At 42.8% G+C, this 23,388-nt stretch overlaps 1 protein-coding gene across 1 annotated transcript in view; it reads left to right on the top strand.

Moving 5' to 3' along the window:
- The window catches only part of SLC9A7 (solute carrier family 9 member A7), a 104,846-nt gene that overhangs the window by 45,925 nt on the left and 35,533 nt on the right, over positions 1-23,388 (top strand). Inside the window, exons 2-7 of the mRNA XM_065411081.1 lie at positions 14,527-14,726; positions 15,910-15,987; positions 16,733-16,809; positions 18,845-18,957; positions 20,508-20,613; positions 20,945-21,100. Of these exons, the coding sequence (XP_065267153.1) occupies positions 14,527-14,726; positions 15,910-15,987; positions 16,733-16,809; positions 18,845-18,957; positions 20,508-20,613; positions 20,945-21,100 (730 nt within the window). The remainder of the gene's footprint in view (positions 1-14,526; positions 14,727-15,909; positions 15,988-16,732; positions 16,810-18,844; positions 18,958-20,507; positions 20,614-20,944; positions 21,101-23,388) is intronic.

Consider the following 23,388-nt stretch of genomic DNA (forward strand, 5'->3'; position numbering starts at 1 on the left):
TTATAATACTGATCCATTCAAATGAATGGAATGGTATTGCCGTTTCCTTGAATTAAAGAAAGGTAACACGTGTTTCTGATACACTAACTGTCACACATAAATAGCAAGGAAATAAAGTCAATGCTGCTCCTGATAATACCTACCAGCTGGGAGCATGGAAACCTAAACCCGTGTCCCAACTTCTGTATCCACCCTCACTGCCACATAATCCAGCTAGTTAGTAAAGCACGTAAGAATGGCAATAGCTTTTCTTGGAACAAACGCTGAATGATAATTTGAATCTGCTATTTTATTTCTATTATGTGCCAAATAGAGCTGATAAATTTAGCAGAAAAGGGATGAAATCCAAGTCTAAGAATTCTACTGAATCATCCCCCTTGAGTGACCTCTCAGTACGTTCAAAACGAAGGAAGAGACTTGCATACTGAAGGGACAAAACTTCACAGTTGCTGAATTCAGTATTTAATTGGGAACAAGGGAACCAGCTTATTTTTAGCAGAGCGATTTTGTGTTGTAAAGCTCTAGGTTTGCATAAAAGGTTAGTGTCTTCAAACATTTTTTGTAAGCAGTTAGTTTTGACTACTTCCACTTGGCAGGGGCGGCTCCAGGCACCAGCGCACCAAGCGCGTGCCTGGGGCGGCAAGACGCGGGGGGGCAGCCTGCCAGTCACCATGAGGGCGGCAGTCAGGCAGCCTTCGGCGGCATGCCTGCGGGAGGTCCGCCGGTCCCGCGGTTTTGGCGGCAATTTGGCGGCGGGTATGCCGAAGGCGCGGGACCGCAGGCATGCCGCCGAATCCACGTTACCAGCGGACTTCCCGCCGAAGGCTGCCTGACTGCCGTGCTTGGGGCGGCAAAATACATAGAGCCGCCCCTGCCACTTGGTTGATTATTACTTTTCAGTCAGATCTTAAACATGGCATATTTATTTTTTGGACCTATTCTTGTGTATGGGAATGGCTGGAGGAAAAGCATAGTTGTCAGATAAAACGTTACCAGATTCTGACATTAATTTTCTAATTACTTTCCAAGCTGTGGCTTACATGTTCTCAACTGGAGCCAATGAACTGTCAAAACTTGCTAGTAGGAAATTCTTCTAAATCTAAAATATCTCACAATAATAAATAATGGAGTGGATGGCCCATGGGAGACTTTCCAAAACTAGTTAGGTTCAGCAGGTTCTTTTCTGCACTAATCCCACAGGTATCTTTGTTTTTGACTGTGTCCCATGCAGGTGCCTGTAATGTTTTCCTATATACAGAGAGCTATTCTCCCTCCTCCCCCCAGAGATAATTGTCTCTAGAGTTAACTAAATACACCACATTTATATATTTCCATGGTTGAGATGCACCAAATGTTCAGAACCTGTAACATTATTTATTCTATAGTTTGGCCATTTTGCTCACTCTTGGAAGAAAAGGCTCTGTTCTATCTTATTAATCCCTCTCCAGATTTGTTGTACATGGTTGCCCTATTGAACCTTACTCTTTTTTTCTCCTCTGTGCTAAATAAACTTCTGTGACATTCTCCAGATTTTGTTACTGTCTAGTGTTAGTCTTTGAAAAGCTAGACAGTATTGAGTGTGGCCCTGAGGGGCCCTAAAAAGAACAATATTCAAAGTGTGGTTGTACTAAGGTTGGGTAAAACAGCATTATTCCCTCCTCTTAGAATAACTGGGCCAAATCCTGCACTCCTCACTCATACAAAAACTTCCATGAATTTTAATGAGAACTAATAAAGGTAGAAGGAGTTAGTCCAATACCACCTTTTGTCCCAGGATCTGAGTGCTTTAAAAGTGAAGTATTATCTCAATTTTACCAGTGGGGAACTGAGGTAGATTCACCTAAGATTACACAGGAAGTCTGTGTGGCAAAGCTGAAATTAGAACCCAGATCCCTTAGTTCCCACTCATGTTAGTTAATCATGACAACCATTCTTCTTCAAATGGGTAAACCAATACAGAGGTTAAAGTGACACTGTCAACTTCAAAGTTAGTAAACTTCAGAAAGCAATTTAAAGTAGTTTCAGGTACTACCTTTGCCCCTGAATCTTCCTGCTAAACTTTTGTCTTCAGAATCCTGTTCCTATTTTTGCTTATCCTTTTCCTGTGTGGAGGATTCTTATGAACAGGGAGAATTTGCTATACAGGGGAACCATTGAGTAAACACAAACTGCTTTACAAAGTATACAAACAGAAAAAGTAGGCATTTCTCAAATCTATTTCACTTACAGAAATCTTCGGTGTTACTTGTAACAAAAATAAATAATAATATTTTCTGACCAAACATTCTGATTTTCCCACTTTCTCTGCCCCCTGTAAATTGACGGTGTCTCTTTAAGTGAGGTCATTTGTCCAAGTTCTTCTGGTGAGTCAGTAGTAACCAGTTCAGGAGCCCTGACTCACAGTTCCGTGCTTGTATCAGTACACCACATGTACACCGTATGGGATGGCAGTTGTCTCTTGTATTGTAAGTCTTCAACTTCCTATATGCTATAGCAGTGGTTTTCAAACTTTTTAGGCTGCGTACCCCTTTCCAAATAATGTAGTCTACTGAGTTCACCAATCTGAGTAGGCAACACGCAGCGGGTGTATGAGGGGTCACTTGCCCCCCCAGATTTCTGCCGTCCATTTAGCAAGAGCTTCTGGAGGTTTTTAAACTATAGGGTACGCCCCCTGTAGAGGGGTGCGGAGGAACATTCGGGGGGCAGGTGGCAACACCCAGTGGCTCAGGCCAGCCCTGTGCAGCAGGGCTCAGGGAGGGAGCGCCACCTGCAACCCCTGACTCACCTCAGCGGGCCGTCCAGCAAGCCTGGGTGTGGAGGAGTGCAAGCAAAAACAGTAACTCCAAATGGGGGCTCAGCTCACACCTCCGAGCATTCCTCCACGCCCACCAGTTTGAAAACCACTTTACTAAATAAAACGCGCTGTCTGCCATTACAGGATTTTTCTCATGTACCCCCTGACGAGAATTCGCGTACCCCTATGGTACACATACCCCAGTTTGAAAACCACTGCACTGTAGCATATATATATTTTTTTCTGCTTTACTTTTTTTTGCTAAATAGCAGAGTCCAGTTGTATAACTACTGGCTATCATTTTTACCCCATAGGTATTACTATACTTTGGTGGCTAGTATCCCTTTATCTGCTCATCTCTCTACATTTGCCATAATGGGTATGCAATTTTGATCTTTTTCCGGTGTTTTTAATGGGTTTTTTTTTCTGATGCTTTATAACTGTGGTAGTCAGTCACGCTGGAATGAACAATGTTCTCCAGATTGCTGACTATTAAAATAAAAAGTGCAAATTCCAGGGCTGATTTTTGCTGGGTGTTTGATCACACCCTTGCACCCACTATTTTTCTATTGGTCCGAATGAAAATGCACTCTTTTTGACTACTTTCTGCTTGTATCTGTCAAGCATCTTTTAAACTACATTGTAATATGTAACTAATCTACTGTAAACAATAGTTCATATGTAATATAAAATGGAAAATATTATACTGCCTTTGTAGAATACTATACGACATACGATGGTAAGTCGGGATATATTTTGTACTATGCTGTTTATAGTCTTTTTTTAACTTCTCAAGTTTTTTTATAAAATTGCTTCAAAAGTCCTGCTGAAATCAAGTTAATTTTTGTCCACTGCGTCCCCCTAATCTGTTACGTTTTAAAAAAAAATAAAAATTCTCTGGGTCAATATTTGAATGGTGAAGAGATTCTTCCTAGATCCTGCAAAAAAGAAGGTTTTGGTATGCTCGATCTTATTTTCTTTCATTCAGCATTGGCTAGAAGAGATGGGAAGGAGATGGTGTGGCATAACCTCATGGATGTCCCCAAATTTAAGATTTGAGCTGGCTTGTCTGGTATATCTTATGAACCCATAATCCCATGAAATCTAATTACTGCACACCGGATTCCTTCAAGTGTTTACACAGATCCTCTTGTTATTTCTTAAATGCAGTTATGTGGTTATTACAGTACAGCTGGGTATAAGTCTGTCTCAAGTTTTAAAGACTGGCAGTGTATTTGCCTTTCTTCAATTGCATCACACCTCATCTGTTCCCGAAGACTTATCAGAAATGATTACTACCTTTTCAGCAGTTTTCTTCCTCATTTCTTGTCAAGCTCTTTGCTGTAGCTTGTCCAGTCCTGCTGACTTGCAGGTATTTCTTTAATAGCTAGTCCTTTGCAACCATTAATATGATTCACAGTTCAGAATCATCCCAGTTACCATTTTAAAGTTTTATTCCTTATTTTCACACACTCTTCATTTTTGAAGTCTTAGCTCTCTTGTGCCTCATCTCTGCTGTCTAATGAAGAGAACAAGAGTAATTTAAGAGCTTATGGTGGGCTGTAGGGAATGCCTTTCAAAGTGTGTGTGAAGAAATGGGAGGAAAGTATGTGATAATTACAACAAACTTTACTTTATCATTAATATTTTCTGGCACTTAGTTTACACATATATCAAAGGTTTACTGCGTAGTATTATCTAGATTGAATGACATGTGCAGAGTGTTCAAAGTGCACATTAATTTTTGTTGTTGTTTTGCAAATATATGTACCAGGCCAAAGACCTCTTCCTCAATAAATGGTTGTAAAGAAAGATGTGCTACAGTTGCACTTCTCAGTCTCCTATTGGCGTCTTGTACATACAATGTTGAGGTGCCTTTTTGTTCTAATTTTCAATTGTATGTTTCCATATGTGAGGAATAAGGCTAAGATTTTTGTCATGGATATTTTTAGTGAAAGTTACGCACTGGTCACGGGCAGTAAAGAGAAATTCACGGAAGCCCTTGACCTGTCCATGACTTTTACTAAAAATTCCCATGATTAAAATGGGAAGGTGCTGGGGCAGCTGCAGGGGGGCTGGGAGCTCCTGGGCCCCTGCCACCTATGGGGGCTCAGAGCTCCAGGGTCCCCCTGTCCCCTGTGGGGCCAGGGAGCGGCAAGGATCCCCCTGCCCACAGCCGGAAAACTGCCAGGGATCCCCCTACCCCCATCCTGGCAGCCAGGGAGCTGCGGGGTACCCCCGCTGCCCATCGTGGCTTGGAGCTTGGGGGCCTGCTGCCTCAGGCGGCGGGTATACCTCACAGCTCCCTGCCACTGCGACAGGTGATGGGACCCTGCAGCTCCCAGCCGCCGGGGTTGAAGTCACAGACATCTTTGAAAGTCACGGATTCTGTGACCTCCATGAAAAAATTGTAGCCTTAGTGGGGAGCCAGTGTAAAAGCTATCAGACAATTAAGTTGAACATTGCTACACTGGAACTCTGGAAAGCATCTTGCACCTAGTAAATTCTAAAAATTTTTTTTCAGAAATTAGGTTTGACTCTTATAATAATAAGTTATCATTTTATCACTGCGTAGGAAAAATAAGAAGTATAGCAAGAGACCACCCTGGCTTAACCAGGAGATCTTCAATGATCTAAAAATAAGAGTCCTACAAAAAGTGGAAACTAGGTCAAATTACAAAGGATGAATATAAACAAATACTACAAGTATGTAGGGACAGAATTAAAAAGGCCAAGGCACAAAAGGAGATCAAACTAGCTAGAGACATAAAGGGTAACAAGAAAACATTCTACAAATACATTAGAAGCAAGAGGAAGACCAAGGACAGGGTAAGTCCGTTACTGAAGGAGGGGAGGGATAACAGAAATGGCAGAGGTGCTTAATGATTTATTTGTTTTGGTTTTCACCAAGAAGGTTGGTGGTGATTGGACAGCTAATGTAGTGAATGCCAGTGAAAATGAGGTAGGATCAGAAGAGGCTAAAATAGGGAAAAAACAAGTTAAAAATTACTTGGACAAATTAGATGTCTTCAAGTCACCAGGGCCTGATGAAATGCATCCTAGAATACTCAAGGAGCTGACTGAGGAGATATCTGAGACATTAGCGATTATCTTTGAAAAGTCACGGAAGATGGGAGAGTTTCCAGAAGACTGGAAAAGGGCAGATATAGTGCCCATCTATAAAAAGGGAAATAAGGACAACCCAGGGAATTACAGACCACTCAGCTTAACTTCTGTACCCAGAAAGATAATGGAGCAAATAATTAAGCAATCAGTTTGCAAACATCTAGAAGATAAGGTGATAAGTAACAGTCAGCATGGATTTGTCAAGAAGAAATCATGTCAAATCAACCTGATAGCTTTCTTTGACAGGGTAACAAACCTTGTGGATGAGGGGGAAGCAGTAGACATGGTATATCTTGACTTTAGTAAAGCTTTTGATACTATCTCGCATGACCTTCTCATAAACAAACTTGGGAAATGCAACCTAGATGGAGCTACTATAAGGTGGGCACAAAACTGGTTGGAAAACCATTCCCAGAGAGTAGTGGTTCACAGTCATGCTGGAAGGGCATAATGAGTGGGATCCCGCACGGATCAGTTCTGGGTCCGATTCTCCTCAATATCTTCCTCAATGATTTAGATAATGGCATAGAGAGTACACTTATAAAGTTTGCGGATGATACCAAGCTGGGAGGGGTTGCAAGTGCTTTGGAGGATAGGTTTAAAATTCAAAATGATCTGGACAAACTGGAGAAATGGCCTGAAGTAAATAGGATGAAATTCAATAAGGACAAATGGCTGATTAAAGAGTCACTGGCACTGCCTTTTTGGCAGGTTAGACCTCAATGAGGAAAATATTTCCATGGTAATAGCAGCCTTCTGTGCTCTGCATAACATTTGTGAAACTAAGGGGGAGACGTTTCCGCAGGGGTGGAACATTGAGGTGGATTCGCTGGGCTGCTGCTTTTGAGCAGCCAGATACTAGGGTTGTTGGAGGGCAATGCGGGTGGGGGGGGTATTCAAATCAGGGAGGCTCTGAAGGAGCATTTTGACAACGAGTTCCAGTAATGTCTGTCCCAGGTATTGTTTTCTTGTGCTGTAGTAATGATTGCTGTGTATATGTTAATTTTATAATGCAAATGCACCGATTGCCACTGTATATGTATAGGAATTACCGTTTGTAGGAGAGCGGGGAGCTCTCCATGCTGAGCAAACAGGAAGAGGAATTTCAAAAATTCCTGGGACTGTAAAGGGGGAGGAATGCATGCCTGTATACCTGGCTGCAGGGCAGCAGAGTTCAAACTGGTGACCAGAGCAGTCACGATGGGCATTGTGGGACACTTCCTGGAGGCCACTTAGGGTGACATAAGCCATGCAGTGTCCACACTGACACTGCATTGCTCTAACTTTGTCGCCATAAGCTCTACACCTCTCGTCAAGGTGGTTTTGATATGTTGGTGTAGCAGCAGAGTTAAATCGGCAGGAGGGGCATTGCAGTGTGTACGCCTCCACACTTAGATTGATATAAGCTGCCTTATGTCGACTTAACAGTGTAGTATAGACAAGACCTCAGTTTGCTGTGTCTGGTAACGCAAACATGTCCTCTGGCCAATTAGTCTTTTCAGAGTCTTGGGTCAAACCATTTCCCCTGAGTTCAATACAAGAAATGTTTTAGCTTCTTTCCAGCAGTTTTACAGAAGATATTCCTCTTGCAATGGTGCCTTATTTGACCCTTGAGGTTAGGAGCACTGGAAGGGTAGGTCTACACTGCACAATTAACTCAGGCACTGGTTTTAACCCAAACCCTCTTACCATCCACACAGAATACCCTCTGACCCAGCTGTGGAGGTGCTTTTAAGCCTGAGCTAGTTTACTCTGCTGGGCTCAGCTTGAACTCAGGTTGGAATCCACCCACTCTGCAGTGAGAATGCAGGCTAAATTACTCGAGTGCTGATAGTCCTCCAGTGCCTTTCCACAATTTTTCCCCCCACCCCCTCCCTTGAAGGACAGACAAGTTCCCCTGAGCATCTTAGCACAAAGGATTGGCCCCCAAACATGTACGAGTGAATGAGGATAATGTGGGCAGGGCTTTGCTCACACCCCAGGCTCGGGTGACCTGGGTGCCAATCACCTGAGTGAATTGTGCAGTGTAAATATAGCCAAAAATACAATACTGTACTTGAGATCCTAGCCTAGAGGCTCCTGGCTCTTTTTATGAGGTAAAATCTCCTCCTAAAGACCTCCAGACAAGTATTTTCTGTATTGATTCTGATTCTTAATTAACTCTTCACCAAAGAGTCCTCATAATGAGGAAACAGAATCACTACATATTCTGCAATTTGCTACATAGACTTTTTATTTTTAGAATCCTTAAGGCTTTATCTAACAGTAATGGAATCAAAGCTCTAGTAGATTTATGCTTAGTGATAACATGGCAGGAATTAATGCTGAAGTAAACCAGGATTACACAACTTTCCCATCAAGCAATGCTAAATCTGGCTTCTTTTTCTGTCACACTTCTTCTGGAATTGGGTTAAGCCATATATTGAGAGAGACTGTCTAAAAGATGAATTTGTATTCCTTGTGATGTATAAACTTCAGCGCGCGGCTTGCAAATCCAGCCTTTCTGATGTTGTAAATCAAAATGATCAGTCTACCTAAAACTTAAGTATCTCTATAGTTTTGTATTCATGCAGCCCTATCACAAGCAAGTAAACTTAATGGCATGTGGCAGCTTTTCAGAGTTGATTTATTTGTCATATGTCTGAAGGGAGATGTGAAAGCAACCCAAAGGTCTCTAAGCCAGACCAAGGCATGTAGAAGGTTGAATACGTAGCAGAAAATAAAATACTTCTACATTTTACACCAGAGGATCTCAAAATGCTGGATAATTGTTAATGAATTCATCCTTTCTGCACCTCACTTTCCTGATTGGTAAAATAAATCTACTTCACAGATGTACTAAGAGTTAAATAACTTTCCCAAGGTCATATTAAAACTGTGTGGCAGAGCCTAGAATAGAGCCCAGTTCTGTGCTTTGGTAACAAGCCCATCCATCTCCTGAACTGATAGGCAAAGCACATGTACCTTTTAGAGCAATGTCTGTCTGACAAAAATGCCCATTTTTTTGTAAGCAAAATGTTTCACATAAATGTGTTGATTTTGACAAAATTTTGTCTTTGTGGGAGAGAGGGGGGCAAGAGACAAACATTTTGATGGGGTTGAAACATTTTGTTTCAACATTTTCCAAAGTGAAACATCTGGATATTTTTGTTTCAAAACAACTTTTCATTTTGAAATTTTATATCTCAAAAAACATTTTGATATGGCAAAACTAAAACAAAACATTTTGATCTAAAATGTGTTTTGTGGGGTTTTTAAAATTTCATTTAATGGGAAATTTGGAAAAAATGTTTTTCATTCTATTTTGGAACTGAACAAAGTTTGACATTGCAGAATTTCTTATGAAAAGATCTGGTTCCTGCCTAGCTCTAGTAATTTCCACCTCTTGTATAATTATATTAAGGGGATGGAATTTCCCTGGCTTCCCACTATTCAAATAAAATGTTCCTTACTAGCTTCTTTTGTTGCCTCTCAGGGCTTTGAAGGCTGCCATTTCAAAGATAACCCCACACAATGTGGACAAGGTTATAGTTTATCTTGTTTTTTGCAGTGATGCAGGTATATAGGTATTTAATGTAAGTTTTTATTTACAAAACCTGTGTCTTGGGTCCAAACTATTTCTAAATATCTCTTTGCAAGACAAGATCAGATTCCCCCCCCCCCTTTTAGCCGGTCTGTTAAACCCCCAGTAGATTAATCACTTATACTAATAATTTTGATGCGGCTAGCCATAGATCTTGTGAAATGATAGGAGAGGCCCTATCCAAGTCCCTTCCTCATTTATACCCGTTTCCACGTAGGCAAGGTCTACACTACCACTTACTTCGGTATAATTTATGTCGCTGTGGGGTGTGAATAAGTCACCCCCCTGAGCAGCGTAAATTACACAAATCTAAGCTCTGGTGTGAACAGAGCTTCTCCCGCCATCATAGCTACCGCCTCTCGCAGAGGTGGTTTTATTATGCCAATGGGAGAGCTGTCTCCCATCAGCATAGAGCGTCTTCACCAGACGCACTACGGCGGCACAGCTGCATTGGTGCTGCTATACTGATGTAGTGCTTCTAGTGTAGACAAGCCCTTACTTATGACATTCTCCTCAGTCTGCACCCTGTCTCTCTGCAGTCTCCCTCTGTCATTCTGTGTTGCTTCTGCTCATAGGTGGTGAGTTCCATACCCACGTGGTGCTCGGGCACCAGCAATATTCAGAACCCAGGGGCCCAGCTCCACCAATATTTGGGGCCGGGTGTCCCCCCCCCCCAACCCCACCTGCCGCCTCCCCCGAGTGTCCCGTGGCCCCAACTTGCTGCCCCCCTGCCTTCCCGGCCTGGAGCAGAAAGTCTCTGTCTTTGTCTGTCTCCTCCATGCTGCTTCCTTGCAGCAACTGCTGCCGCAGGGTCCTAGTGCCCCCCTTCTCCACTGCCAGGGCAGACTGACCCTGAGCCTGCCCTTCCCCCTCAAACCCTTCCCTTTCCCGACAGGACCCTCCAGCAGCACAGGGCCTTCCCCCCCCCACCCCCCACAGTCACTGCTCCTGCCCCATGCTGGGCAAGGAGGCCGCCCCATCCCTCACCCCCGGTGAGGCTACAGTCAGGGGCAACAGCAGGGGAGGAGGCGCACGCAGCATCCCACGGCACCCACCACAGGGGAGGCGAGGGAGATTCCTGGACCTGAGAGGGGCCCTAGGAGCACATGCAGTGACAGTGTGCTGCTGGGGGGGGGCAGGAAAGGGAGGCTCCTCCCCCAGAGCTTGCTGCTGCTGGCAGGGAAAGGGCTGGGGGAAGTCCTCCTCTCTGGCCCCTGTCCCGGAGCAGCCTGCCTGCACCCCAAACTCATCCCCAGCCTTGCCCCACCCCAGAGCCCACACCCCTAGTCAGAGCTTTCACCCCGCACCACACCCTCAACCCTCTACCCTAGCCCTGAGCCCTTCCAGCACCCCAAACACCTTATCCCCAGTCCCAGCCAGAGCCCTCATCCCCCCCACACCCTAACCCTCTGCCCAAGCCCTGAGCCCTTCCAGCACCCCAAACACCTTATCCCCAGTCCCAGCCAGAGCCCTCACCCCCCACACTCCTACTCTCGCCCTGAGCCCCTCCCACACCACAGACCCCCCCCCATTGCCAGCCCCAGACAGAGCCCTCACCCCCTACTCTCGCCCTGAGCCCCTCCCACCCCACAGACCCCCCCATTGCCAGCCCCAGACAGAGCCCTCATCCCCTACTCTCGCCCTGAGCCCCTCCCACACTCCAAACCCCTCATCTGCAGTCACACCCCACAGCCCTCACCCCTGCACCCCATCCCTCTGCACCCCTCCCATCCCCAAACTCCCTCCCAGAGCCTGCACCCCAATCCCCTGCCCCAGCCTAGGGCCTGCACCCCAGACCTCCTCCCTCACCCAAACTCCCTCCCAGAGCCTTGGGCAGGTGGGGGGCGGAGTTTGGGCAGGGGCGGTTTCTGGGCACCACCAAAATTTCTACAAAAATGCCACCACTACTTCTGCTGACCACCCACCCTTCAGGTAATGGAAACCCAGAGATAAGAAATGAAGAGCAACTTTTTAAGCAGGGGTGGACATTTGGAGAACTTGGTTTCTGATGTTGCCTACTGTTGCCAGACTCAGTGCTGTAAGGAGGGTGGGTCCAGATGTGGCTATGTTGTGTGAATCCCCGTTCAGCTGCAGCTGAGCATTGGTGTTACATTAGTACAGAAAAAATACATGCATGTTTTAGGGTACTTTCCAGGTGGCTGATTTAATTATTGCATTGATTTTTTTATTTATATCTATATAATGATTAAACAAAGTATGTTTAATTTTTAAAAGATGCATATTGGTTATAAATATATCTCACCTAAAACTTTTAAATGAACTGCTTTAGTTTGATTACAGGAAAAAAGTAGATTGGATCCAATTCTATAATAAGATTATGTACAACACTACAATAGGACTGACTAATGCAATAGCAAGGGGGATTTCCAACTTTTATGTGTAGAGAGTTAAGCAGATGATGGTAGTTTCCAGGTCTAGCTAAAAGAGGGAAACTTCACTGCCACATCTCAGACAAAAATCAAATACAAACAATCTTCCAAGTTGAAGTCTCAGTCTAGCTCAGGGGTCGGCAACGTTCGGCACGCGGCTCGCCAGGGTAAGCACCCTGGCGGGCCGGGCCAGTTTTATTTACCTGCTGACGCGGCAGGTTCGACCGATCGCGGCCCCCACTGGCCGCGGTTCGCCGTCCCGGGCCAATGGGGCCGGCGAGAAGTGGCGCGGGCGAGCGATGTGCTGGCCGCGGCTTCTCGCCGCCCCCATTGGCCCGGGACGGCGAACCGCGGCCAGTGGGGGCCGCGATCGGCCGAACCTGCCGCCTCAGCAGGTAAATAAACTGGCCCGGCCCGCCAGGGTGCTTACCCTGACGAGCCGCGTGCCGAACGTTGCCGACCCCTGGTCTAGCTGTAGCCAAAGTCCTCTTCTATGCTGAGGTTCTTTCCTTTCATTACCTGTGTAAAATTGAATCTATTAACTTTTAGTAAACAATAAGTGAGACTACAGTTCATTTCAGCTATCTTGATCTAGAACGATTATTTATCCATGTTGAAAATCATCCTCTCAGAAAATGAAATAAAACAACACATTCCATCAACACAGTTTTCTACAAGTGTGAGGAGAGACAACTGTGTAAAGCTATGAGAATTTGCACCATTAAGCTTGGCCAAATTTCCCTTGCCTGAACTGTTGTATAGGGTGCTATATGTTGACTGACTGTAGCCATCCGCCCCACATTTCTCTTGTGTCCTCTGTGTAGTTTGTAAAATGCTTTGGGATTATTGGGGATTAAAAGTTCTATATAAATGTGAAATATAATTGCCTGAATGTTTGGTGTTGATAAGAAATCAGTCTCATGAATTTTTGTGACCTTTTTGGGATTTTCCAATAACAGTTAATTGCTGCTAGATCATAAGACCAGTTTGCTTTGCTTGTACGATAGCAATTTTTCAATATAAATTCTTCTCTTTTTCTGGATGCCAGGCAAAAGAAGCCTGGAAAATACAATTAACAACCTCTATCAATGCTTTTCAGTTTCTCAGTTGCCAGCACTTTCTGTTGATTATGAAAACAGTGGGATGTGAGGCTGACTATGCTCGATTGCTGTTCATGTGTGACTCTGTGTGTGCAGGCGTTTGAGACTTATTCCAGTGATCTTGTATGCCATCGGTTACTAAATGAAATCTGGCATTTCTACTATGTATTTAAGAGGACAAGGTTCTTTCCTTTTTGACCTTTTGAGAGACTGATGCCGTAAAAATAAAAAGCTTCTCTGTTATCTCATCCTTCCTTTGGCTGTTATTTTTTATTTACTTCAGTTGGCTGCAGTCTAGGGGAAACAAACTTCTGTGGGGCAGGGAAAGGGAGGATCAGGCTCACAGTGAGCAAAGATGACCTGAGGTTGCCATTCAGTTTCTTACTACTTCTGACAAAAGCATCCCTTTTATCAATAAATTCTGTCTTCATCTTCACCTTGCAATTGGCACCCGGAACAGTGGCTAGACACAAGTGATATTCGAAATAACCACCTTACCCAAAGGCGTGGCAATTTGTTCATTTTCCCGTGACAAAAATAGTGGTGACTTTATATTTTTAGCTTGGTTTTGCTGACTACAATTCATACTGAGATCGTTCCTGTGGATTCTCAGTGCTGGATTAAAATCTCATTCTTTTAGAGCATAATAGATAGTGGATAGGGACGGAGCACAATCACAATCCCATTCTGTGATTATCCAACCTCCTTGCATGAGCCTTCCCTTAAATTATATTTTGAGAGGGTACAAATCATTCCTGCTTTGTACTATTATATATCTTTCCCTAGTAATAGTTTTTGTTTTCTTTGGGCTATCTGAGTAATTTGTCTTCCTCTAAAGCTTTAGAGCAGTTTTCACGTTCCCTTCCACGTATTGTATGAGCAATGCACCATCTTACTGTGTTTATTTTCACCTTTGTGAAAGATGGAGACGTGTTCTTAACTGAAATGGAAATCCTTTGCAGCAAATGGCCTTGCTGAAGTGCAGCTGGCTCCTGGTGCATATTGTCTGGATGATTGGTTGCAGAATTTGCAATGCACTGAATGTCTCCCTCTTTCTCTCTCTGATGCTGGTTGCAGAATTATAGCAGTGATGCTTTCATGATACTCTATAAAAATATATCTATTTTGCCATAGTATGTTTCAATTAAATAACTTGCAAACTATTTTAAAACTGGTATTTGTTAGCATTGGTATCTCTGTGGGATGTTGCCAATGTAAAATGGTTTATTTTCTGTATTTTACAATTATATGGCTTTCAGCACAATTCTGAATGATAATTCCCCATGATAGAGGAGTACATGGAAAGAAATAATTTTGCTATTCAGTTAAATTGAAACCAGCATCTTTAATCCTGACCTGCTTTGAGCATTCCTAATTTAGAAACAGCAATAACAGTCGGTCACTACAAAATATGTGCATGGTATGTGGGTAGCCACAAGGTACCCCTGCACTGAGTGATACTTGAATCTAGAAACTCTCAGCTTATGCCAGAGTCATGTTATTACAGACTCTTAAAAACATTTTATCTTTCAGGACTCATTGTTGGCGTGATCTTGAGATATGGTTCTCCCTCCAGCAGTGGCCATGACAAGCCATTCAGCTGCTCGCAGGAGGACAGACCATTTACAACGCTGTTGGTCAATGTCAGTGGAAAGTTTTTTGAGTACACCCTTAAAGGAGAAATAAGCCCTGGAAAAATACACAACGTGGAACAGAATGACATGTTGCGAAAGGTAAGGATAGTTGAGATTTTGTGAATGACTGCTGCATAGGTGACATTTCCTGTTTCACGCTGCTCCTTTTACCCACATTTCCCTTCTTCTCCTCCAAACTGAGTGTATGGTATGATATTAAGTATTGTATTTCCAGATGTAATAGAACTAAATTATTTAAACTCATTCAAAAGTGTCCTCTGTATAGCATTCATTGGCAAAATTGTATCTTCTTTGTATCATAGTGTTCACGTGTCCTTTCATAACAGTTCAAGAATTAATGTATGCTCAGTATAACCAAAGCCATTTCTGTATAATTAGCTAACATTTATGGAGCAACGTCAAGACACTAATTGCTACTGAGGTCTAACTCAGTCCTATAGTACAGGGAGTTTTCTACACTTAGCATCTTTGATTTTTCTTCTCTATTTTTTTAGTTCTATTATGTTCAAGGAAAAACTAGTTTAATTTCTCCCCCCTTCCATCAAATGTAAAATATCTGAAACTGGGAGTTTACATATAAACCCTAAGTTAGACACAACAGTTTTCTAGTAGTACTGATCACTGACTTTTTACAATCGCTGGTGTATCTTTAATTTTAAATTCTTTTGCTGCCTTGAACAGTTTGGCCTGGCTTTCATTGGGACTTGACACTTACAACTTCCACTGAAGAAAGTGTGTGTGTGTGTGTGTGTGTGTGTGTGTGTGTGTGTGTATACGTGCACGCCTGTGGTTTGGGTGACTTACTCATATGGTAACTATATGCAAAAGGTGTAAATAGAGTTGGCGCTACAAATAAGAACCAGAAATCTGCAGAAACATCATGGTTGATACCATGATAAGGGGCTTTATGCAGCACCTTTTGAATCTAAATTTCTGTGTTTCTGGTTCATTTAAGGAGGGGGCCGCCAGTTGGGACTGTTAAACTTTAGAAGAACCCTGAATATATTGTTATACCAAAGTTCTCCAAATACAGTGGTCTCTATTAAAACCTTAATTTTGTTGCCTTTGCACATATATAATGTTACTTCATGGGTAGTAAAGAAAATACCTAGCAAATTGTTTGTTAACATTAACTACTTCCAATGGTAAAATTGTAAGGATTTTATTGGCAACTGCTGTCTGTGTACTCCGTTCTTTTTTTGGTTTTAAATAGGCTTTTACATTTTTTTTTTTTTTTTTTTTTTTTTTTTTTTTTATAAAGGTAACATTTGACCCAGAAGTTTTCTTCAACATTCTGTTGCCTCCTATTATTTTCCATGCTGGGTACAGCTTGAAGAAGGTAAGCGTAAGCACTTTCTGAGAATGTAACCATGACACTTTCGGCCTAATGCTGCATCACTAACCGCTAGAGTACAATCTCCATTAGTGCCGCAGTCCTGAGCACAAGTGTCTCTTTTGTGGTGTCTCTTGCAAAGCTAGAAAGTCTTGTCCATTGTTTCTAAACAGTTGGCTAGTTTTAAGAGAAAGTATATTATTTTACTACCAAATATATAGAATGCTGTTTTAATTACATGTTTTCTTACATTATTTACCCCTGAACATTGCTATTGAATAAGCAAGATAAACTTAAACAATATATCCCAGTGAATTGTCTGGTTTTCCTCTGCATTGTATGCATTCAGTGAGTTACTTTTAGAGAGATGGGCCCAAACTTAAACTGCGATCTGAACACCTCTGAATATTGGAGGATGGGAATTCAGGACTGCACTTTGTGACTTGGGGTCATCACCTACAGTTATTTTTCTTTTAAACTCTTGGCCCTCTGTTACATTAGTCACACAAGCATCTGGTTATAAAGCTGTGTCTCAACAAGCCCCACAAGGTTTTAAACGTGATTCAGGTGGGACTTATATTAAATTTGTTTAAATATTACAGAAGATTTACATAGTAAGATTGGAAATATTATTTCCTCCCAGAGTGGAAGGCTGTTTCCTTATCTTGCTGTAGGGCTGTCCTATACATTTTGTTGATGTCTGAGTTTTCACATAGCTGAGCTTTAATATATATATTTTTTTCTCATACAGAGACACTTTTTCAGGAATCTGGGGTCTATCCTGGCTTATGCCTTTTTAGGAACTGCAGTCTCTTGTTTTATTATCGGGTGAGTGAGTTTTGTGAGATTGTGCAACTTTTATATACTAGTTTCAAGTTGATGAAATAAATGCCATATCTCCCTAAACTTCTGATTTCGAGTGATTAGAACAGTAACTGTAAATTTTCAATTAGGGTTTTATTGGTGTGCCCTTTGGGCAAAATTGAGCCTCTAAAATGATGCTAGAATTTCGTTGACTTCAAATAGGGTTTTGCTTTCTTACAGAGCAGCCAGAAACAGACCACGAAGTTTGTCCAAACAATTCAGTTCCGTGGTGGTCACTGCTATTGTCCAACCTTACAGTCCTAGAGATCCACGGTTCTGTTGGTTCAATTAATCAGTTATGAAAACAAAACTTTACAAAATACTTGATTCTACATGAATTGGCCTCTATTTCTAATGAAGATACATTAATCCAGAGAATAGAGGCAACTGCTAACCAAGAATCTTGACTATCAGTTTTTAGAAGCATCCTCTTTCACCTATTTAAAAATAAGACACATAAGCAAAATGGTTTTGATTGTGAATACTTACTCTGTTAACAATGTTGCATCTTTTCAGCATGTGGACTTTTGTAAGAGCTTTAATGCGTATATATACTCAGTAGCTGCTTTATTGCATATGCTACCTTGAGGGAATTTCACTTCAGAGGAAAAAATAATTTAATAGCTGTTACACTGCAAAGTTCCTTCCCTAAGTACTACACAATTCATTAGGGGAAATTGTTGGATTGTGTTTTTTGATCATGGGGACAAACTACATGTCTGACTTCCTGGGTGCTAAATGACCTGTGTTGGGTCATATCACACTCTGGACTCAGATGATGAGGAAACAACTGTTGAGAGATTAGAGTTCCACTCTCACTGTTCGATACTGAACTCTGGGCCTTGGCTTCACTAGAAAATTAGGTCAGTTTAATTACGTCAGTCAGAGGTGTGAAAAATCCACACCCCTGAGAGGCGTTGTTAAGCTGACCTGAATCCCTGCGTGGACAGCGCTAGATTGACAGAAGAATTCTTCCATCGATCTAGTTACTGCTTCTCAACGAGGTGTATTACTAGACCAGTGGTTTTCAAACTGCGGTTCGCGACCCAGAATTGGGTCGCAAAATGTAAGGCACTGGGTCGCAGCGGCTCTGGTCAGCACTGCCGACGAGGCCGTTAAAAGTCCCATTGGCGGTGCTGCCTGGTTAAGGCAGGCTAGTTCCTATCTGTTCCAACACCTCGCTATGCCCCGAAAGCAGCCAGCAGCAGGTCTGGCTCTTAGGCGGGGGTGCCACGGGGCTCCATGCGCTCCCAAGCACTGGATCCGCACTCCCATTGGCTGCTTCCCAGCCAATGGGAGCTGGGTGCAGGGGCAGTGCCTGCGGGTGAGAGCCGCGCAAAGCCGTTTGTGCGCATCCGCCTAGGAGCTGGACCTGCTGCTGGCCGCTTCTGGGGCACAGTGCAGTCCACGGTGCCAGGACAGGGAGGAAGCCTGCCTTAGCAGCCCTGCTGCACCACTGATTGAGAGCCACCAGAGGTAATCCCGTGCCCCAATCTCCTGCCCTGAACCCTCCCCAAACCTGAAGCCCCTTCCTGCACCCCAAACTCCTCATCCCCAGCCCCACCCCAGAGCCTGAACCCCTAGCTCAGAGCCCCCCTCCCAATCCCTGAACCCCTCATTCCTGGCCCCACCCTGCAGCCCTCACCCCCACACCCCAACCCTCTGCACCAGCCCTGAGCCCCTCCCATACCCCAAACCCCTCATCCCCAACTCCCTTGGGTTGTGGGCATCAACAATTTTCTTCAACTGGGTTGGCAGAAAAAAAGTTTGAAAATCACTGACCTAGGCCGATGGGAGAACCCCTCCCATCAGTGTAGACACTACCTACACCAAAGCTGTAGCATTTCAAGTGTAGATATTCCCCCCCCCCCTTAGTGTGGCAAGGCCTACCTGAGCAGTGATGAGAGGATTTTATCTTTCCTATACTCTTCAGAGCCTCACAAAGGAGACACCACCCTCCCTGTTTTGATAAACACTGCTTTATCCTCTTTTACTGCAGGAATCTCATGTATGGTGTTGTAAAACTAATGAAGTTGGTGGGACAACTCTCTGATAAATTTTACTATACAGACTGTCTCCTCTTCGGAGCTGTCATATCTGCTACTGATCCAGGTACTGCAGTTACTTAAATTATTCCATTGATAACACATTGAGGATGTATAGCTGACAATTCTAACTTTTTTTTTTTCTTTTCACTTACCTTACAATGGTAACTCTGTGTATGTACTGTATGATGTATATATTGGGCATCAGGACAGTTGGTATCTGGCAAAGACTGTGCTGGTATCTGGCGAGACAACACATTTAGAAACAAAATGTACTGGTTGGCTCTGCTGATATGTTTTCCTTAATAGAGTTTCATGAATATAAACTTTAATTCAGTTGAATGAATGTAATCTTTTCATTTTCTGGAGAGCCTGGCTATCCCTTTATAGATTCACTGCTTGAAATGTAGTATTACTTTTTATAAAATAGGTGCAATTTGAAATTTGAAGGTTTTTTTTTATTTTAATATATTGTAGTATTTCAAGTATAAGGACACTTTTTTTATAGCCAACTGTTTAACCTTTTTTGAAATGTTGTCTTCAAATTTCAAAGTGCTACAGACCCATAAAGTTGTATGTTTTGGAAATGAACGTCTCTGGAGAACTGTTATGCATATGTCTGTCTGAAGTACTAACCAGGATGTCATGCATCCGAAGAAGTGGGTATTCACCCACGAAAGCTCATGATCCTATACGTCTGTTAGTCTATAAGGTGCCACAGGACTCTTTGCTGCTTTTACAGATCCAGACTAACACGGCTACCCCTTTGATACTTGAAACCAGGAACTATATTTTAAAACACATATTTTTACATATTCAGTATCTGTTTCTGGGAAAATGGGAAGTGGCAGCCAGCAGTTGAGATGGACTGCTGGTAGTTGGATTCACTTCTGCTTCCTTTTATATGGAAACTGGCATATGATGAGTGAAAATAAGGTACACATGGGATGAGTCTCCAGGACCTTCTTCCTCAATATCAGACCGAAGTTATTGTTTGAAAGGATTGCTTTGAATAATTACTAGTCTTGTCTTGTCCCTCTCAACTTCTGTTTGCAAATATGTTTATAACATAGAGTGTACTTTTTGGACAAGGTACTTACGAATGGTTTTATGTGGTTTTTTTTTGTTCTTTGTTTTAGTTTTTTTTTTTTTTTTTTAAAGAACTGAAATACTAAAGATTTGTGTGAAAAGACTGTAAACGCCTTCTATTGTTTGTTACCAGTCCACAACTTTTTTCTGGCTATTTGATTGTGAAACTTGGACGTATTGTTTAAAAAATAGTAGGATTCTGGCAGAGTGGAACTGTTGTCTATTTATGTCCAATGGTTGGGAGGACTTCCTAGAGAAATTTCTTGTGTGTGAGAGACACAGCAAGTGATCCAGACCCATTTTGGAACAAGACTGCCCTAAAACTGTCATTCCACCTCCAACAGTCAATTTACCTGTACAGTATGACCCTTAATTAAATATGTCTAAAGTCTTCCCATTTTGGTTTGAAATTGTTCCACAGTCTATGGTTTCTGCTTCTTTTAGACAAATTGGAAAATGTCTGCTCCTTCCAGCTTACAAGCACTCACAATAAACTAACATACATGTTCTTTCTTCTTATTTTTATAGTTACCGTGCTGGCAATATTTAATGAGCTGCATGCTGATGTCGATCTCTATGCCCTTCTGTTTGGAGAGAGTGTTCTAAATGATGCTGTTGCCATTGTCTTGTCTTCGTAAGTAACAATTCAGGCTTCCACTATGTGAAATTTTCTATTTCTTCTTGTGGTTTAAGTGGTAGCTATGAATCATATTATTTTTCTAAAAACTTAATCTCCACATTTCTTTTTCTAAATGGATTCTGCCTTGTGAACTGAATTGATAAATGTTGCTAACGTTTTTGTCTATGCTACAGAGGTGTGTAATGAATCAGTCAGAAGAGAATTGGCATTTAGAATCTGAATCTAGCAGAATACAATATCCCTTTGCTTAATGATCTGGCATAAAAGATTTTGTTGCCATCACTAACTCCTCCATTGTCATCTGACTCTCTTTTTTTCTCCCTAGATCAATAGTTGCCTACCAGCCAACAGGTGAAAACACCCATGCATTTGATGCCGCAGCATTTTTCAAATCAGTTGGAGTTTTCCTTGGAATATTCAGTGGCTCTTTCATGATGGGAGCAGTGACAGGGGTTGTTACAGCTCTGATATCCTTTCTTGTGTTTAACTCTTCCAAAGTGCAGGTGTGTTAGCATTAAACGAAGCCCTGATCCAGCAGGTTTCAATCATTATTAGTCAACACATTGCTGAACACAACTTGCCGTAGTCTACATTGACTGACTGTAAAAGCATGATCAGTATTATGTCATTTTAGGCCTTGTCTCTGCTAAGAAGGGTTTGCTGATGTAGCTATAACAGCAAAACAGGTGGAGACACAGCTTATAAAGAACTCTTGCTCATGTAGGTTATACCAGTTCCCCAAACAAAATAAGCTATGTTGACAAAAGGACATTATTATTGGCATAACTGCATCTACATTGGGACTTTTGCTAGCATAGCTGTGTGGATCTGGAGGGTAACTGTTTGTTTGTTTTTTTGTGCTCCTAAACTATACAGTTCTGCCAGCAACATTTTTAAGTGTAGATCAGGCCTTAGTCACCCATACAGCAAGGGGAATAGCTGTATAACCACCTGTGACGGCCTCTTTGAGGCCCTCTGGAGAGCCCTGTGGTCTTACCACATCCCGCCCCAGAAAAAGGCAGTAGGGTGGAGTCCGCCAAGTGGCCTAAAGAGGCCGCAGGGGAGGCAGCCAATCAGGGCTCAGCAGGTTAGTATAAAAAGAGCTGGAGGGCCAGAGTGAGTTCAGTTCCTTGCTGGAGCTGGAGGAGTGTGGATGGTGTGCCTGGCTGGCTGATGAAGCTACAGGACCTCGGATAGAGCAGTGCTGGCAGAGACCGGGGGGAGCAAGAAGGAGCTCCTGGCTGGCTGCTGGGACTCAACCAGGACGAGGCCCTGAGGTAAGGGTGAAGAATGTGCTGGGCCTGTGGGGAAGTGGCCCAGGAAATCATAGCAGCGACTCAGCATAGATAAAGGGACAGAGTGGATGGCTGCTATTATAGGGTCCCTAGGCTGGGACCCAGAGTAGTGGGTGGGCCTGGGTCCCCCCCCATTGGCAACTGGGGAAGTGACCTGGACTTTGATACACCTCAGAAGGGGAACTGAACCCTTTTAGTAGCCCAGGAGGAGAGCTGGGGACAGAAAGGCCTAGAGAGGATATGGACATTGCCTTCAGGGAAATCGTCTTGGAGTACAGCTCGATACCAGGGTCGAGGCCATTTAAAGACTATGGGACTAATTAAGGGCCTTAGCCCAAGGAGGACTACAAGGAGAGAAAGGGCTTGCATATGCACTCTGCCAAGGGGAAGCTCCTGAGAGGCCTGCCACCCCTCTACACCACCTTCATGCTGGTATAACTCTTTCCACACTAAGGATTTTATTGGTATAACAATATCGGTAAAAATTACACATCGCTAAGTGACATAGCTACACTAGTGAGACTTACATATAGATTGTAATTGTAGTGGAGACCTACCCTTAAAAAGAAGCAGTTTTAACACTTGGAAGGCAACTTGGTGGTTCATATTCACTGTTCCAATGCCTTAACCACTTGAGCCATTAATAACCCTTTCAGACACTATTGGGCTCTTGCTATGGGCCTTATGTTTAATCTTTCTGCAGGAGTCTCATCTCAGATATTGTTCAAATAAAACTCGATTCTGCCTTATCAGTATTGATATAATACAACCCACTTCACGTGATTTTTTTCCATTATTTTCAAGCCTATGTCCCAATTCTACTATTGGATCTGCAGTGGAGTGTTGTATACAGGTACAATGATCAGTCTCTGTGGATCTGGTTGCAGGAGTGGGGCATTGGACCTAAAGCTTGACCGGAGTAAGAGGTCATGATGCTTCATCAAACTCACAGCCTTTTCTTCTAGATATGCTGGTGTACTCTTACTCAAACACAGTCTGTCTTACTTTGATGCATGTGTGCATCAGAAAACTAACCTCAAAGGAGTGGAAAGTGATAAATATTTTTTAAATCATAAATCCATGACATTTTATTTTGGACAACATTTCTCCAAAAGTGTCTCTCATTACATGTTCCCATAGTCCAGGCTATCTGACTGCTCTCCCTGCCCCCACCCCGCTCATGTCCTGCATAATGAAAATGCTTAAGGCATTAAGAGAGAAAAGGTGCCGTGGTACCTTTTACAATCTGAAATTTTAGACTTCTCAGGTTTGAGTGACCATTAACATGATATTAATATAGTTCTTCTCAAACTGGGCTCTGGTCTGCCAATGGTCCATATGGAGCTGGTTGGTCGCATGTTGCTGCTATTTCAATTTATATTCAACTACCAAATTGTATTTAAAATACAGCTAAAATATATAAATAGTTGTAACATGACACATCCATTTTAGCATTTGCTCTAGCTGACACAGG

Source organism: Emys orbicularis, chromosome 1 (assembly GCF_028017835.1).
Source record: "Emys orbicularis isolate rEmyOrb1 chromosome 1, rEmyOrb1.hap1, whole genome shotgun sequence".
Classification (NCBI taxonomy): Eukaryota; Metazoa; Chordata; order Testudines; family Emydidae; genus Emys; species Emys orbicularis.